The sequence below is a fragment of the Garra rufa genome, chromosome 9, assembly GCF_049309525.1.
Source record: "Garra rufa chromosome 9, GarRuf1.0, whole genome shotgun sequence".
NCBI lineage: Eukaryota > Metazoa > Chordata > Actinopteri > Cypriniformes > Cyprinidae > Garra > Garra rufa.
In genome coordinates, this window is record NC_133369.1 from 11,227,888 (window position 1) to 11,244,501 (window position 16,614).

Genomic DNA, 16,614 nt, shown 5'->3' on the forward strand with positions numbered 1-16,614 from the left:
GGTCTGTCTTAAGCTTTGGCGAACAGTTTATTCACTTTTGTGTTGTATTTTGTTGCCTTGTCTGAATGAATGCTTCTGTTATGTGTGTGCGCTGCTACAGCAAACGCGTCCTGCACATGCACTAAATACGGCCAAATTTAAGATTATGTCGTTTTTTTGTTTTTTTTTTAAATCTCCCTATCTGACTCGATTTTGTCGAGTTGCTACTAAGTTTTGATGACGGCAAAAAGTAGGGTCATACTCAGGCTAAACATGAAAGATAATTGTTTACATTATCAGTCATTGCTGTCACTTCAGCGAACTCGTGCTCATCTCTAATAATAGTCCTAATATGTTTTAGATATGTAGCTAGTAGTGTTGCAATGCTTTAATATAACAGTTAATTTGAAATAACCCAATCAATCAATTAAATAATTATTACTATTTGGGATTTAAGACAAGTCTCGGGCTATCCTAACTTTAAGAAGTTATTTACGGTGATTTTTAAGAAGATTCTTTTCAAGAATTAGAATTTTCCTCATTTATGTCTTAAGAACAATCTTAAGTAAAAAGATGATTTTTTTGGGAATACAAAATATTCTTAACTTTTTTCTTATTTTAAAAAATAAGAAGAAAATGGCAGTTAAGAAGAAATTTCTTCTTAAGAATGTTTCGTGAATCCGGCCCCAGAACCTTGTATAAAAACTGAAGAGAAGCACCACCAACATGAAGCTGGGAAGAGAGAAATTCTGGAGAATCTATAGATTCTGTTTGAAGAAATGGCATCTGATCTCTTGTCAGGTGTTCTCCAAACTCATTAGACATTGTTAGAGAAAACTCAGAACTGTATCTCAGAACTGGAAAATGACGTTGCTATAATTGGGTGCCAATAATAGTGGCCAATGTGAACTAGAGAAAATATTTATTTCCAAGTGAGATTTCATCCTTTGGTTCTATTGATTACTTCAATGACAGGTTAGAATTTTGTGAATTTTTTTAATGAAAGATCAAAAGGATAAATTATGCAGATTTATTTTCACATCCACTTTTGCTTATATTTACCAAGGGTGACAATATTAGTAATAAAAATCTGACCAGCCCACATTAAAGAAAATTGTCCGGCCCCTGTGGCATTAGCCAGAATGCCATGCCTATATCCAGCTGGAATTCAAACGTCCCCCCACCCCCCCCCCCCCCCCCTCAAATACACTCCCCAGATTTTGTACCTCCCCCTGCCCCCTAAATAGGCCTATGTATATATATATATATATATATTTCAATGTTCAATATTACAACTGTCTGTAGTACATGTTTTCTAACACTAGTCAGAAGCAATGCTCCTAATTTCACTTTATGATGAAAAATACAAAGACAATAAAGACTTTTAATTCAATTCCATTTAAAAGCTTTATTTAGTTGGCTTTCAACTATTAAAACTAAAATTATTTTTCTTATGCAAATACATCAGTTGACCACAAATGTTGTTAATAAAATATAAAAAGTAAAGATAATGTATTAATAAAAAAGTAACATTTAATAATGACTCAAAGCAAAATGATCATTAACTACTTAAAGTAAAAGTGAAAACTAATGAGACTAATCTCTCTCCTTCTAATTTACCAGTAGTGATGAGTATACATATACAGTACATGCCAGACCAGTATGTGTAAATCTGCCAGAGATATTCTGCATGACTGTGTATAGCAGATGATTGAATAAAATGCTTCTCATGTGCAGTGCAATGATATGGTTATTTTCCAGGGTGGATCCTCTCATGTGTTTTCAGATCTGATGACTGACTAAATCTCTTGTTGCAGTGTGAACACTCCTAAGGTTTCTCTCCAGTGTGGATCCTCTCATGTATTTTCAGATCTGATGACTGACTAAATCTCTTGTTGCAGTGTGAACACTCATAAGGTTTCTCTTCAGTGTGGATCCTCTCATGTATTTTTAGACATGATGATTGATTAAATCTTTTGTTGCAGTGTGAACACTTATAAGGTTTCTCTCCAGTGTGGATCCTCTTATGTGTTTTCAAATGTACTGACCGACTAAATCTCTTGTTGCAGTGTGAACACTCATAAGGTTTCTCTCCAGTGTGGATCCTCTCATGTGTTTTCAAATGTACTGACTGACTAAATCTCTTGTTGCAGTGTGAACACTCATAAGGTTTCTCTCCAGTGTGGATCCTCTCATGTGTTTTCAAAAGAACTGACTGACTAAATCTCTTGTTGCAGTGTGAACACTCATAAGGTTTCTCTCCAGTGTGAGTCCTCTCATGTGTTTTCAAACGTACTGACCGACTAAATCTCTTGTTGCAGTGTGAACACTCATAAGGTTTCTCTCCAGTGTGGATCCTCTCGTGTATTTTCAGGTCCCCTGACCGACGGAATCTCTTGTTGCAGTGTAAACACTCATAAGGTTTCTCTCCAGTGTGGATCCTCTCGTGTATTTTCAGGTCCCCTGACCGACGGAATCTCTTGTTGCAGTGTAAACACTCATAAGGTTTCTCTCCAGTGTGAGTCCTCTCATGTGTTTTCAAACCTACTGACCGACTAAATCTCTTGTTGCAGTGTGAACACTCATAAGGTTTCTCTCCAGTGTGGATCCTCTTGTGTATTTTCAGGTCCCCTGACCGACTAAATCTCTTGTTGCAGTGTGAACACTCATAGGATTTCTCTCCAGTGTGGATCAACTTATGCAGTTTTAAATAAGTTACTGAAGTAGAAATCTTTACACACTTGGAACACATGGATTCTCTCACACCAGTATTTATATTCTCATATACTTGCAAGCTCTGTAGATGCCAAAAATTCTTACCACACAAATGGCATGAATGTGGCTTCACCTTTGTATGAACTTTCAAGTGATTTCTCAGACCTGAAGCAGCTAAATACACTTTACCACATTGATCACATGTGTGCTTCTCTCTAGTGTGGATGTTCATGTGCTCCTTAAGGCTTGATGAGCGTGAAAAACTCTTCCCACATTGATCACAAGTAAATGGTTTTTCTTCAGTATGAATTTTCATGTGGCGCTCAAGATCTGTTTTTCTTGTGAAACTTTTTCCACACTGAGTGCAGGTGGAACATTTCTCTGCTCTTCTTTTCTTTAAATCTTTCTGTTTGGCTTGAGAGCAACTCAAAGGTCTTTCTCCAGTTTTAAAATGATTTTTCTCCTCAACTTGACTTGATTCTTCATTCTCCTCTTTTTCTTTAATCAACTCTGAAATACAAGTAAGAAGGGTTCATTTTCAGTAACTTGTTATAAGCTGAAAAACATGAAAAACTAACATTTGAGAGTAGTGCCAATAAGTCCTACAGATGGTGGCGCCAGAAGCAGATTTGGTAGAAATGGTGTGTGGGATATCAATAACAAAGATAATTTAAAGGGGCATATGACGCGGTTTCCTTTGGAGTGTTACAAGCTGTTTGTGCATTAGATAAGATTTGTGAAGCTGCAAAGCCTAAAGTCTCAAAACCAAAGAGATATATATTATAAAAGTTGAAGGTCCCATATTGTCAAAATCTAAATTTTCTGGCTTTTTTCATGATAACTGAGGTCTAGGGGCTATGTAACTACCATATAAGTTTCAAAACAGTCAATCCACAGTAAACTGCACACAGCCTGCTTAAAGTAGCTGTTCCTTTTCACAAGACGCAGTGACTTCTGTAAAAATGTGACGTCTGATCTACTCAGTCACCACCTTTAGTCACCACCCCGAATACCAACCACCGTCCCACCCTCCTTTTGTCAAACCCCGACAACATTGCGTCCATTTCATTGCTAAGCAGCATCAACACAAAAACAAGTATGAAAACCCTGTTCAGTCGATAGATGTCAAAACTACATCATTGCACAGGCTTTCGAACAACGTAAATATAAGAGACCAGTGTTACGTCAACTTCAGCCTCTTTCACACAGCCATTCCGGAAAATACACGGATAATGTGTTCTAGAATCCTGCGCAGGTGTTCTAGAATCCGAATTTCTGACCATTACCGCCCGCTCCCGCAACGTGTGTGTTACACTCTCGCAATATGTATTTCCACTCCCGCCTGCACCCGCAAAACTCTTTGAATTTATTCCCGCACGATAAGAGATGCATTGATTTTGTGTCTTCTCCCGTCCCACAGGGAAAAAAAAGTATTTGTATTATTCAAGAGATTCATGTTTGTTTCTTTCCTTGGCCTGCAGGTATTCTGACACACTGTTAGGGAAGATGAAGAGTAGCCTGGGCTACCGTGCATTTCTTTAGACTTCAAGTACTTAGATTTTGGCTATTGAAGTATTCCATAGGCTTGAATGGTCCTGGTGTAAATGTGCAGAAAGCATGTCTGAAAGTAGCTAGCCTATGAGAACACAGAAAGACAAAACACACATTACATTTGAATATAATTTCATTTTTTATTAAAAATGTTGTACCATCACACGGCACATAAAAATAGACTGCTTTGCAAAAAAATACAATGATAAACTACATGAAAACAGCAGTTTTGCAATTATTTGGTCGCCGCTCGTACCACCAGCGGTCCGCAGGATCCAACAACCAAGCCCGTGGCTGCATCGCGGGGCCGCAGGCCCTCTCGCGTAGCCGCTGCTTACACTCCAAGGCGCCAGATCACGCCATCTCCACCACCCTTCCAGGCGTCAGGCATCTTCCCCAGCGTCCTCTTACGCTACAGCCCTCTCCTCGGCCATAGCCAAGGGAAAATGGACCATAGCTGGGCTACGCAAGACGCTTGCGAGCTCCGGCGTCGTCCTCCCACGCCGTTCCTCCAAAGCGGATCTCCTCGGCCTCTACGCATCTCTCCAACCGAAGGAGAAATCAAAGTCCACCCCTCCCTCCAGGGCCTCACTCAGACCGCCCACAGGGCTCCCTACTCTACGCCAGGACGCAGAAAAAAGCCATCACAGAGCTTGTGCCACGCCCCGAACGCCGCAGTTGCCAGCCAATGCCCTCCTTCTCGATCTTCCAAGCGGAAGCTTGCTGCTCATACCGGCGGAGAACAGGCCATCGCCTCTACAAGCCGCCGCGGTAGCACGAGCTCGCCCACACCGGCGGCTAATTCCCGTCCGCAGCTTTTGCCCCACCATTCTCTTAACTCCATTCCCCTCCCATGGCCCGCAGCACCGCCATCCAATCATAGCATGAGCATTCCCCTGCTCATGGCACAAGCACCGGTGCCCCCCATACCCCCTCTCTTCTCTTCTTTATTTTTCTCCGCCCCAGGAGCCGTCCCTAGCGCAAGCCCACCTCTAATCTCGCAGACTCCGAATGCCCGCCATTCTCCCTCTCTTTTCTCCTCTTTTTTCCGTCCCAGGAGACGGCCGCAGCGCAGACTTACCTCCACTTACAGTCCCGGTAGCCACCTTTCCTCCTCCTCAGACCCGCTTTTCCTTCTCATTAGCCTCAGCCACGCCCCTTCTAGCATCTCCAAATGCTCTAGCGCAGGAACCTCCCCTGGAACCCAACTCCATCAGAACCCAGATTCTGGCAGAAATTCAGATCGCTGGCACCAGAGGCGGACCCGTCCCCAACCCCAGTTCCTCCTTATTCAGAACTGATATTCCCGTAAACCACCCTCTGAGACCCGTCCTCGAAGCCTCCATCAATTCCATTCTCCAAACTGTCTCCCCTAGGACTCTCCAATCCTACCCACATTTTCCCCTCTGCCTATAGTTTGCCTTTGCCTGATTTTTCCCTGCTTATTTATTTCTCATCTCAACTCCAATAAAAACCTCCAAGCCAGCTCCATTAAAGGATACCTAAGCGGAATCCAGTTTTTCCACAAACTGTTATATGGCTCACCTTCATCCCATATAACCAATTCGCAGACCTCCCTTCTCATCAAAGGTATCCAAAAAAAACCCAGCCCAACCGCCCAGACCCCAGACAACCTATCACCTTAAAAATTTTGAACAACTGCATCTCCACCCTCCGTAAAGGTTACCATTCCATCCTCACTGCCCGCACATTAGACGCCATGTTTATCCTGGCTTTCTTTGGTTTCCTCAGATGCTCTGAGCTCGCCATTACATCTGGCTTCAACCCACCCATCCAAACAAAGAAAGGCCACTTCATCTATATTTTAAACCTTAAATCACCCCTCCAACCATTTCAAACCCTCCTAGCCTTCCTCCAGCTCAGGAAATCTCAATCCAAACTCCCTTCCGACCCTCTCTTTACAGACGACTTCAACCGCCCCACCACACACTTCTGGTTCCAAAAGCACCTTAAGTCTGTCTTGCTTCTCTCTGGTACCCCAGCCGAAAACTTTTCCAGCCATTCTTTCCGTATAGGCGCAGCAGCCACAGCCGCTCAAAAAGGCTTCTCCCTACAGCAGATCTAAGCACTTAGCCGCTGGTCATCAGAAGCTTTCAAGAGCTACATCCGAGCAGAAAGCTCCTTCATCAAGGAAACCCACCAAACCCGAGTCAGTCAACCCATTTTAACGCCAGCCCACTCCCGTCCACTTGATCTCTAGCCCACTTCAACCATCCCCTCTGTGTGCTTTCCCCCACTGCCACAGCTGCGCCGCCCCCGCTGGAGCCCCCCGCTTATTCCCCTTATGCGCATCAACTCATAATGGTGAAATGGGACTTTCGTATTCGCTTTGCGACCCTCTATCGGCCATAACAGCACTATGTAAGTTTGGGTTGTCGGGTCGCGGTTTTTTAGTTCAAATAAGACTACAAATGCGACCTGCTTTAGGGCAGGCTTCACAAAAGGTTTTCATACTTTCATAAAGTCATACAACATACTCTACCTTGTCAAAAAGCCGGTCCTGGATAGCCTTCAAACAAATAACGTGCATGTGAAACGACGGTAGGCTAAATTATTTACGACAGCGGTAATGGACAATTCCCCTTCCAACCTGTAGCGTTGAGTGTTGAGGGAAAAGTTACTTAGTGTTGCTTTAACTTTTACGCTGTTTATTATATGTAAGTGCGAACTCATGAAATTGCTGTGGAGGAAGAGAATGTTGCTGATTGACTGCGGTCCCAATCCCGTGCGTCTCTCTTCCAATTTGCGCCGACAGACACTAAAGGCCCGCTCTGAAGGCGCACTGGATGCGGGAATACTAAAGATGAAACGTGCCAGCTTTGATAGCGCTCTTTGTTGAACTTCCACCATGGAAGCACGCTAGAGCCCTGCACGGGCCTTAAATCTAAGCCCTAGCCCGGCCCTGGCCCGAGACGCACAGGCTGTAGCCCGGCCTTTGTCCGACAGCTTATCAAAATTTTTGGCCCGAGTCCGACCCGAAGCCCATCTTTATTTCCGCCAAACAGCTTATACTGTTACAGCGATTAAAATAGACCAGATTTGTATTTAATAGAAAGTTTGTTTTTTCGTTTCGTTTTTTTTTATCAGAACAATTTAGAGAAATGTTTGGAGTTTTTTGATTGTTTGTTTTTTAAATGTAAGTTTTAGTTTTGTGACATCGATATCCAGGCGGTATGTGGTCCACAGTGAGTTTACTCAATTTAACCTATATATCAAATCAACACTTGACTAGTCTACAATGCAATCCACAGATATAAAACAAACATCAATAAAAGTTTATACATTTAAAGTTTATTATCACCATCTCAGAACAAAGGCATTTTGAACAGGGCAGGCAGCTGTGCTGCACAAAACCGGAACATACAAAGTCGCAGTGGTAAAGTAAACGAATAATGAACAAATATATAAAGTAGTGTTGTCAAAAATATCGATAAATATCGATACTGAAATATCTGAACGATACAAATACTAATTTCCCGAAGTATCGATAATAGCCGAGCTGTCACTTTCACTTCTCCACAAAGGTGAGTTGACAAACACCACACGTGACTGCAGTGCCTGTCTCGTCTCACCCCGCGTCCGGCTTTGTTTGATAAAGAACACAGCAGGAGTGCTTTCTGGAAATATTTCGGATATGAAACAAATGAACATGGAAAGTCGAAGTACACAAGCAAGCCAATATGTAATAGTTGCTACAGAGCAGTGCTAACAAAAGGCGCTAACACCACTAATTTCGCAAAGCACCTGAAAGACAGACACCCGGATTTTTTATAAAGAAGAACTGTTCTCATTTTAAAATTACTGAATCATTAAATAATATTGCCTATTATTGTTGCTAATTTGAGTGTTGTCCCGTTTCTTACCGTAGTTCGTTAATATAATCAGATTGAGGAATCTTAGACGAGTAAATACTTTAACTGCGGTCAAATGTAAATTAACTGCGCTTATTTAAAATAAAAAAAATCATTACTTAAATTCTGCGATTTGTCTTAATGTCGATCCAGTGAGCAACTTAACATTGTTTTCGTGTGTGATGCACGCATGTTTGCTTGCGTTGATCGTTGATTAATCCGTTGATGAATCCGGCATTAAAATCTGTTCATCAAATAATGTTAATCTATTAACCAGCATTTATGAACGATGAGCAATGCATTTGTTACAGAATATTTGAATCTTTGATAATGGTAGGTAATAAAAATACAACAGATGTGTAAGCTCTGGTCCAATAAAAAATATTAACAGATATAACTTTGGATTTTAATTAATGTATTAGTAAATTATAGTTTAAAGGTTGTATCAGCGATTTCTAGCCTAAAACATAAAGTGTCAATTTCAGCTGAACTTTCTTCACGATCCGCTCGCTGCCTGCCCCATAAATTGTCTGTGAAAAAACCGCGTCTCTCTGGTCAGCCTAGGGTCCGAGATATGCCAAAAAAACAATCGGCACTACCAACCTTTCCACACATAAACAAATAGTGTTCCAACCAATCAGCGTCAGGGTTTTGGTGTTTGGTGATTGTTTTTTTGGCGTATCTCGGACCCTAGGCTGACCAGAGAGACGCGTTTTTTTCACAGACAATTTATGGGGCAGGCAGCGAGCGGATCGTGATGAAAGGTCAGCTAAATTTGACACTTTGTGTTTCAGGCTAGAAATCGCTTATACGACCTTTAAATTAACTGTTAACTAAGATTAATAAATGTTTTGAAATTATTTTTCATTGTTTATTCATGTTAACTAACAAATATCTTTTACCATTAACTTAAACTCTAAGATTATTAAGATAGTTTAGTTAATTTTAAAAGTGTGGGTTAAAAAGAAAAAAAAAAGTTTACGACCTACACTACCAGTTGTATTTGAACAGCGAATAAAGTATGAAGCTCTAACTCAAATGAAGCTAAGAAGCTGAACAGGGCTGTAGCAGTGTACAAATGCATACATCATTGTCATGTTCTAGACTATATTTATCTTTAAATTAAAAAATAAATTTACCTCCTTAATATTGTGGCAGTTTTTTTCTCTGTGGTATCGAAAATAGTATCAAATATCAATATTTTTTCAAGGTATCGTATCGAAGTTAGAAATTCCAGTATCGTGACAACACTAATATAAAGAATAAATAATAATATAGAAAACTTCAAAAACACAACTTTACCACGTGGCTGGAAATCTCTGTGCTGCGCAGAGTATGTGAGCGGAGTGGGGCAGCAACAATTTCCCCCCGCGCTCCTTGCATTTAATAATCGCTCCGCTCCAGCTCCACTCCTCGCTCACTGATATCAGAAACACCGCTCCGCGTCAGTATGTTTTGTATATAATTCAGTATGTTTGAAATGTAACAGTCCTGTTCATAAAATATAATAAAATAAAATAACAGGAGAGTTTCAAACACTAGTGTGCAATATTTGTTCTGACCACAGCTAATAATTGTCAGCATTAAAAGAGTATTGCTGCTTTATCCAGTGCAAAGTTTGTAATGAAAATAATACGTTTTCGTCAGTTATTTTACCTACACATCACATTATTTCTGATTTGAGTAATCCATCTCTAACACGCTAGCTAAACATGTTTAACATATGATTTCCTGCTTAATGTGCAGTTATATTACGGACCATTGGCATGAATTGTGCATGATGGAGCGGTGGTGGAGCGCTCTTGGAGAGTGTGAAAACCATGAGGCTCCGACTTTTAAAGATTCAAAATCACACCGCTCCACTCCGCGCTCCACTCATACTCTGCTATGCTCGAGTTAGGCATCACTGGCGCTTCCGGGGACCGCACGCATTAAATCTCATTAAAAAAATTTATTTTTTTTTCTAAAGCAGGCCCGAAGCCCGATATGCGTGCAAGTTATGACGTGAAAATTGGCCCGAAGCCCGGCCCTAGGGGCAAAAAAAAAGTCGGGCCCCGACGGGCTCGGGCGCAAATGCAGGGCTCTAAAGCACGCTGCCTGGGTCTGGGTTATCAGAGAGCCGGGAGCTGAGATATTCAGCCATTTCATTATCCACCGGCTTTGGCACTGAAGCAACGGATGTATCGTCTTTCCAATCTGCGAATCGGTCTGTGCTTTGCTTTTTGTCCGATCCCGCAGTGTTTTTTTTTTTAGCCGCCCATTCCCGCACGCAGCAAAGTTCAAACCGCCCGCTCCGGCGAGATTTGCGTTGGGTCCTAATCCCAATGCAGCCCTCTAATGTGTTCCATGATTTGTTCCGGAATTGTTTAATTTGGTTCATTCACAGTTGTTTTCCGGAATCTATGCGTGCTCTACACACATCCCATAAAAACATGTGACATTTGGATAGAGCTGGGCGGTATGACCAAAAATTTATATCACGGTATTTTTCAAAATTATACGGTATCACGTATATGACAGTATTATTATTTTTTTTCATGCATGACTAGGTGTTAACCACATATCCTAATAAATTAGAGAATAATTACTGCAGTATATTGGCTTACATTGACCGGACTAGTATTAACCCAGGTTTGATTGGTCTCACAAAATGCTGCTGTTCACAAAGAAGTGACAGTGGCACTCATAATTGTAATGAGGTGAAGAAATCAGAATTCATGATTTGCAGTCAAAATACACAACACTTTATTGTGCATTCTTCACAAGTTCACATTTACAAGTCTACGCGTTTCTCTTCCAGCAGGAGGCGCTGTCAGAATGGTAGTATACAAAGTAGCGCAACAAATGATTTTGAAACGTGCAGCGCTCATATTTATTCAATGGATAGCCTTTTGAAGTTTCATCGCAATTCTTGTCTTTCAGTCCCCACATTTTAGACCACCTGAAATCATAATTATGACTTTCATAACCCCCTAATAACACTGCAGTCATCAATGAAAATTAAGAGCTTTATTTAAGACTTTCAAAAACAAACCTTACACAAAATACGTTTCTTTTTTATTTATTTTTCCCACCATGTTCGGGGCACAAGAAAAATATTAAGGGACTAAATTAATATCAGCATATGAAGTATAATCGTCTCTCATTGTCTGAAAGAATGCACATCAGATGCTGAAAGTCAGTTTTTACTTTCACTTTAACATATTGATCAGTTTCCACGTTGCTTGTGTGATATCCTTTGGCTTTAAAGCATAAATATTAATAAAAAATACAGTATAGAAAAGAAATATCTTTAAAATATTGCGACGTAACACCAACGTAAAGCCATTGTTTTTCTCTCACTGAAAGCTACTGTCTGCGCACAATGCGCCGATCTCTGCTCTCATCTCTGCAGACACACCCCCTCTTGAAATTTCGGCATTACAAGTTTTGCAAATCGCTAACCCTGGGTCTTTCTCAGATATACTGAAATACGTCCACACCTCAGATGTGTTGCTTCAGACAAGCACGTGCAAGCTGCGGTTTCTGTTTGCGTCAACATACGTGTTCCCAGCACTTTGTACGCACACACTCACCGGTATTGGGGTATATGAAAAATAAATATCATTAAAAAAAAAAAACACCGGTATTCGGTATGAAAAGGTATACCGCCCAGCCCTACATTTGAATGTGAGATCATCAGTGCAACACTGCCTTTATGGCATTTGGTTCTGGCTTTTGTTCACACAGCACTCATACCCGTAATTTTCCGGAATCAGCGCTCACTGTGAAAGGGGGAAACATTAATGATCATTCTGAAATATCCTGTTGAGTATCACCAAGCCACAGCAAGCTCTGGGCTAGGCTACAGCATACATGACCGTAGTTACTTAAGGTTGGCCTGGCTGTGTGTCACTCAGAAAACAACAGGCCAATCAGAAGAAAGGCTCCTGAATATATTTATTAAGGACATCAACAACTTAAATAAACCTCCAGAAATGTGTACAATATGGAACCGTTAGGATTTAGCCACAACTCCCTGAAATGGCTCGTTCAAACACGCCCCCACTTGTCCACATCACCGGGTGAGTAAATGTGCGTAACACCACCCATATAAATATGAATATGAAAAGAAAAAAGGCATGACTTTACCGGCTGTACTAGTTTCGCAGCGCCATGTTGTGGAGACGCAGTCCGTTTCATTGCAAAACTATACATTCTTTGTTTGGCCTTTCAAATACAAAAACAACTAGAAATCAGTGTTTTAAGTTATATTTACAACACTGTTCTGGAACAGTGAAATGCAAATATTCGAGTGGGTGATGCGCATTTTACGGAGGACTGTTTCCTGAACCTGGGAGAGCACCTCACAATGCCAGATGTTCACAAAGGGTTAAGGCTATAAAGTGGGCCAATCACAATGTTGCATTAACAGTCTGTGCTTATGACTGACGGCCTCTAAGTACATTTTCATATTTAAAGAATTCAGTACTGGAAACACTTCAGGAATGTCGAAGTCGTCATCTGATTCGTTGAATTAGATCGGATGTCCAGGAGACGCGAGTGTTGCGTTTATTTTTCGGTCCGCTGGGAAACAAAGCGCAGACTGATTTACTCTGTGCTTTGCTAAAATGTGCTTATGCAGATGCCATTGTTGTTATACACATTTATGATGCTCACAAACAAATTACTGACTTACTGCTTGTTCTCCCTCTACTTATTTAACTTTCAATGCTGGTTATTTCAGTGACTGACTGTTGCATGCCCGTCTGTTGTTGTGGGGGCATTTCCACGCACCGAAACGTGACGCTGAACGAAACGAACTGTGATTGGTTGTTTGACATGTCTGTCAAACGGCCTTATGGGCGGGCGGGCCTTGGCCAATCAAAGCCAAGTAGGGCTCGCTGCAGCCTGCGGTGGACATCCAACCCCGCCCACATCCATGTGTGACGTCAGACACCACGCCCACGTCAATGCGTCATCGTGTGACTCCCCTCCCCATCGGTAGCCTTAAAGCGGTGCATTTCAAAATACTTCACGAAATTTATCAATGTAAAGTAGCTCTTTCTAATTTCATGGACATTGATAATACCTGCATTTTCTGAAAACACACATGAGGAAGACTTGTGTCATTTTGCAAGGCAAATATTATAATCATAAACAGAAATTTGCAAAATGCATACCAAAATGTAATTTATTTTTATCAGAAATAGAAGTTTTTAAAAAGTCTTTAAAACAAATGAATACATTTGTTGTTACATTTCACAGAGAACTTTTTTTTCCGGTTATGCTCCCACAATATAATTTTTGTATATGTAAGGGAAAAGGAAGAAAATTTGAACTATTGTTTAGTTGTTTCTAGGTTTTAATTTAGTTTTTGTTTATTTATTTAATTTTTATTTATAAGGTTTTTTTTCTCTCTATGGTATTAGTTTCCCCTCTTAATACATATTGTATTACTGTATACAGATTAAGCTTGTATTTTGTGTATCTGGATTTCTATTTTTTTTTTTTTTCTATTTTTGTAATGTCCAATTATTCTTTAATAAAATAATTTTAAAAAAAAGAATCCCGATGTTGCATGTGCAAGAATGGCGGAAGTATGTTGTATCGGGGATGTAAACAAAACAGTTTGCATTAAATAATACAAATTACAACTAATTACATTCAAACAGCCGGTAAAACGCTTGCTTTGGTTGATTAAAGTTAGGAAAATGGTAATTGGTAATAAAACATTTAAACCTTACCCTATTTGTTTGTGTAATGACATAAATTCACGTTTATTATAATCGATTTTGACATAGCTTAGACAAGATCAGATTAGACGGACAATTAAGTTTTGTTATTGTAAAAGTAACACTTAGCATATTTTCATTTTCATCTAATTCTCTAAAGATATGTCCACAAATGTGAACATTGCTAATCATATTATCGCTATTTTAATATGTGTTAATACTATTTAATATGTTGGATGTGTGACGTGTTTGAACATGGGCGTGGCCTCTGGCGTCACACTTGGATGTGGGCGGGGTTGGATGTCCACCGCAGGCTGCAGCGAGACGCTACTCATCAAAGCTGCCATGAATTCCAGACCTTCAGCCATCAGTCTGAAGGTGTGGCTACACAAGACTACTATGCGCCAAGAAATGGTATCACAACACACACTTAAGTTATTCGGCCAATCACAAAGCATAGATAGCTGGCCAATCAGAGAACACCTCGGTTTCCATCAACAACGTGTTTTGTAAAAATCAAAGCGTTTCAAAAAGGGAGGGCAGAGAAGAGCATCAATAATGTTCAGTATGTAGAAAATAACATGTTTTTTAAACCTCAAACTGCATAAACACATTGCATCACAACAAATACACAAAATAATGCACTTTTTAGCATCATCATAGGATGCTTAAAAGTGCATAAAAAGTCAATCATAAAATTACTACTGTTTTGAATTTAGAAGCACAGTTACTGAAAAATATTACGTCTATTGCTTGATAAGACACATTTGACAACGAAGCACTGAACTTGAGTTAGGAGACATGCAAAAATTACTTTCATTAACATTAGTGACATGAAAATCTAATTGTCATATAGAAAATGTATATATTCTACTCTTACTATATGTACCATTATCAACTGACCAACAACTTAAGTGATTATAATTGATGTGCGATTCAGTCGCAAAGTGAAGAAAAGTTTGGCGTTTTGAGACTTTTCTTACTATATACACACAAAAAAGTTTCTTGATGAAGTGTTGTTTTAAAATAGTTATTTTATCATTTCAAAATATAAAGGAAGTCAAAATGAATGACTAATGAGTCAATAAGTGTGCCTCTGCTGCCATCTACTGGTTATTTTACATAAATGTTTTTTATTACAAAAACATTATTTTGATATATATTGTGTTTGGTCCCATTAAAAATATAATTTAAACTGGATTTTAGAGCTATAAAGTGCTGGAAATAGTTGTATGAAATACTTAAAAGTCATTGAAAAGTGCTTGAATTTCTCTCCCAAAATGTTGTACGAACTAATGTTGGACTATTTCTGCCGCACCACTAAGACTACAGTTAACACTACTGTTCCAGCATCAGCCTTGTTTGATCTGTTCATAAAAGAATTGAGTAACACTTTCTTTGAAGCACGTATTTATAATGCATTTTAAGGGTATTCTTACTGCATTATATTGAATGCATAATGCATTATAAAAAAAACGTATAGTATGTTGTATCATCTCAATAGTATAAATAAGAACTGTTTTAATGGATTATAATATTTACTTATTTGTGGTTATAGCTTTTAAGGCTATGATTAACTCCTCATAGTAATAACGTATTATAAGTCTCAGTCTTAGACAGTTTTTGAGAACTAACTCTGCAACTGCATGTCAGCTAGCATTAATTATTATTAGTTTTATGTAATACTACATAATATGAAATGAAATATATTCAAACACTGTATTTTGAAGGTTCCCCAAAAGACAAACTGATATGTAACTTTGCAAGTATGTGAATCTACTACCTAGCCTCACCTTAATCTAAGTTTACTAATAATCTAAAGAGTGTTAGTTGACATGTAGTTGCAAAGTTGCTCCTAGTCAATAGACTAGGGGGACCATCCAAATAAAATGTAATATAATGTAAAATAAATAAATAAATAAATATATAGGCTATGTATATATGTAATACGATATATTCCATTTTAATTGTGTCAGTATTATTAAAGCTTTGAAAGCCTGATGTACCACAAACAATCATTAAAGATGAAATGAAGATTAAAAACCAACCTTCTTGTTCCTCATGTTTTATGTTCAAAGGTTCTGGTTCCTCCTGTTTTATTCTCAAAGGTTCTTGTTCCTCTTGTTTTATTTTCAAATGTTCTGGTTCCTGTTTTATTCTCCAGGTTTCTAGTTCACTCATGTTCTCCTCACTCTCCACTTTAACAAACTCCATCTTCACAGCAGCAGATCTCAGTTCAGCTCAAACCTCTCCAGATATTCCTGCTCACTTCCAAACCTAGTCACAGCTGTGAGGATGAGAATATTACAGGTATTTAGGCTACTGACCGGATTCAAAAACGGTATTTTTCTATTTACAGAAACTTCATTTCTCACAGACTGAACTAAAACCGAATCACAACAAAACAACAGAGAGCAGTGTAACTAATCTTCTTCTTAGGTTTAATGGTGTTTGTCAAACAGAAGTGTGTGTGTTAGTGCCACCCGCTGGACTGGAGTGTGAAGCGCCGAAAGGAGGGAAAATAATGCGGGGATATAGACCTTTCTCACAACTTCCGTATTTTGCGCCGGAAATACGTAATTGCCGTGTAAACCTATTTCCGCCCCGGTATGCCGGTAACCAGTTAAACAACGTGAAAAACGCTTAACGTGGCTTAATGTATGTAAAAAACGATCAGGAAACCCCAAGTTTCTGTCAAACCTTACGTGGAACAAACATTAACTACTATCAAAAGAACAAGCCCTTATTCCACATATAAAGTGAATAATATCACGTTAAGCGTT

At 39.5% G+C, this 16,614-nt stretch overlaps 1 protein-coding gene across 1 annotated transcript; it reads right to left on the reverse strand.

Moving 5' to 3' along the window:
• Positions 1 to 1,405: 1,405 nt before the first annotated feature.
• LOC141342990 (uncharacterized) lies at positions 1,406 to 16,249 on the reverse strand. The gene is made up of 2 exons (XM_073847582.1): positions 15,880 to 16,249; positions 1,406 to 3,204 (listed from the first exon to the last, which is right to left on the reverse strand). Exons 1-2 carry the CDS (start codon positions 16,043 to 16,045, stop codon positions 1,808 to 1,810), a joined length of 1,563 nt encoding a protein of 520 aa, XP_073703683.1. The 5' UTR covers positions 16,046 to 16,249; the 3' UTR covers positions 1,406 to 1,807.
• Positions 16,250 to 16,614: the final 365 nt, after the last annotated feature.

Bases quoted from the DNA above. Each gene is read 5' to 3' on its own strand.
- LOC141342990 (XM_073847582.1), bottom strand. From the start codon at position 16,045: ATGGAGTTTGTTAAAGTGGAGAGTGAGGAGAACATGAGTGAACTAGAA. The intron at 3,205-15,879 runs GTTGGTTTTTAA...CTTGTATTTCAG, and splicing joins AAAACATGAGGAACAAGAAG to AGTTGATTAAAGAAAAAGAG.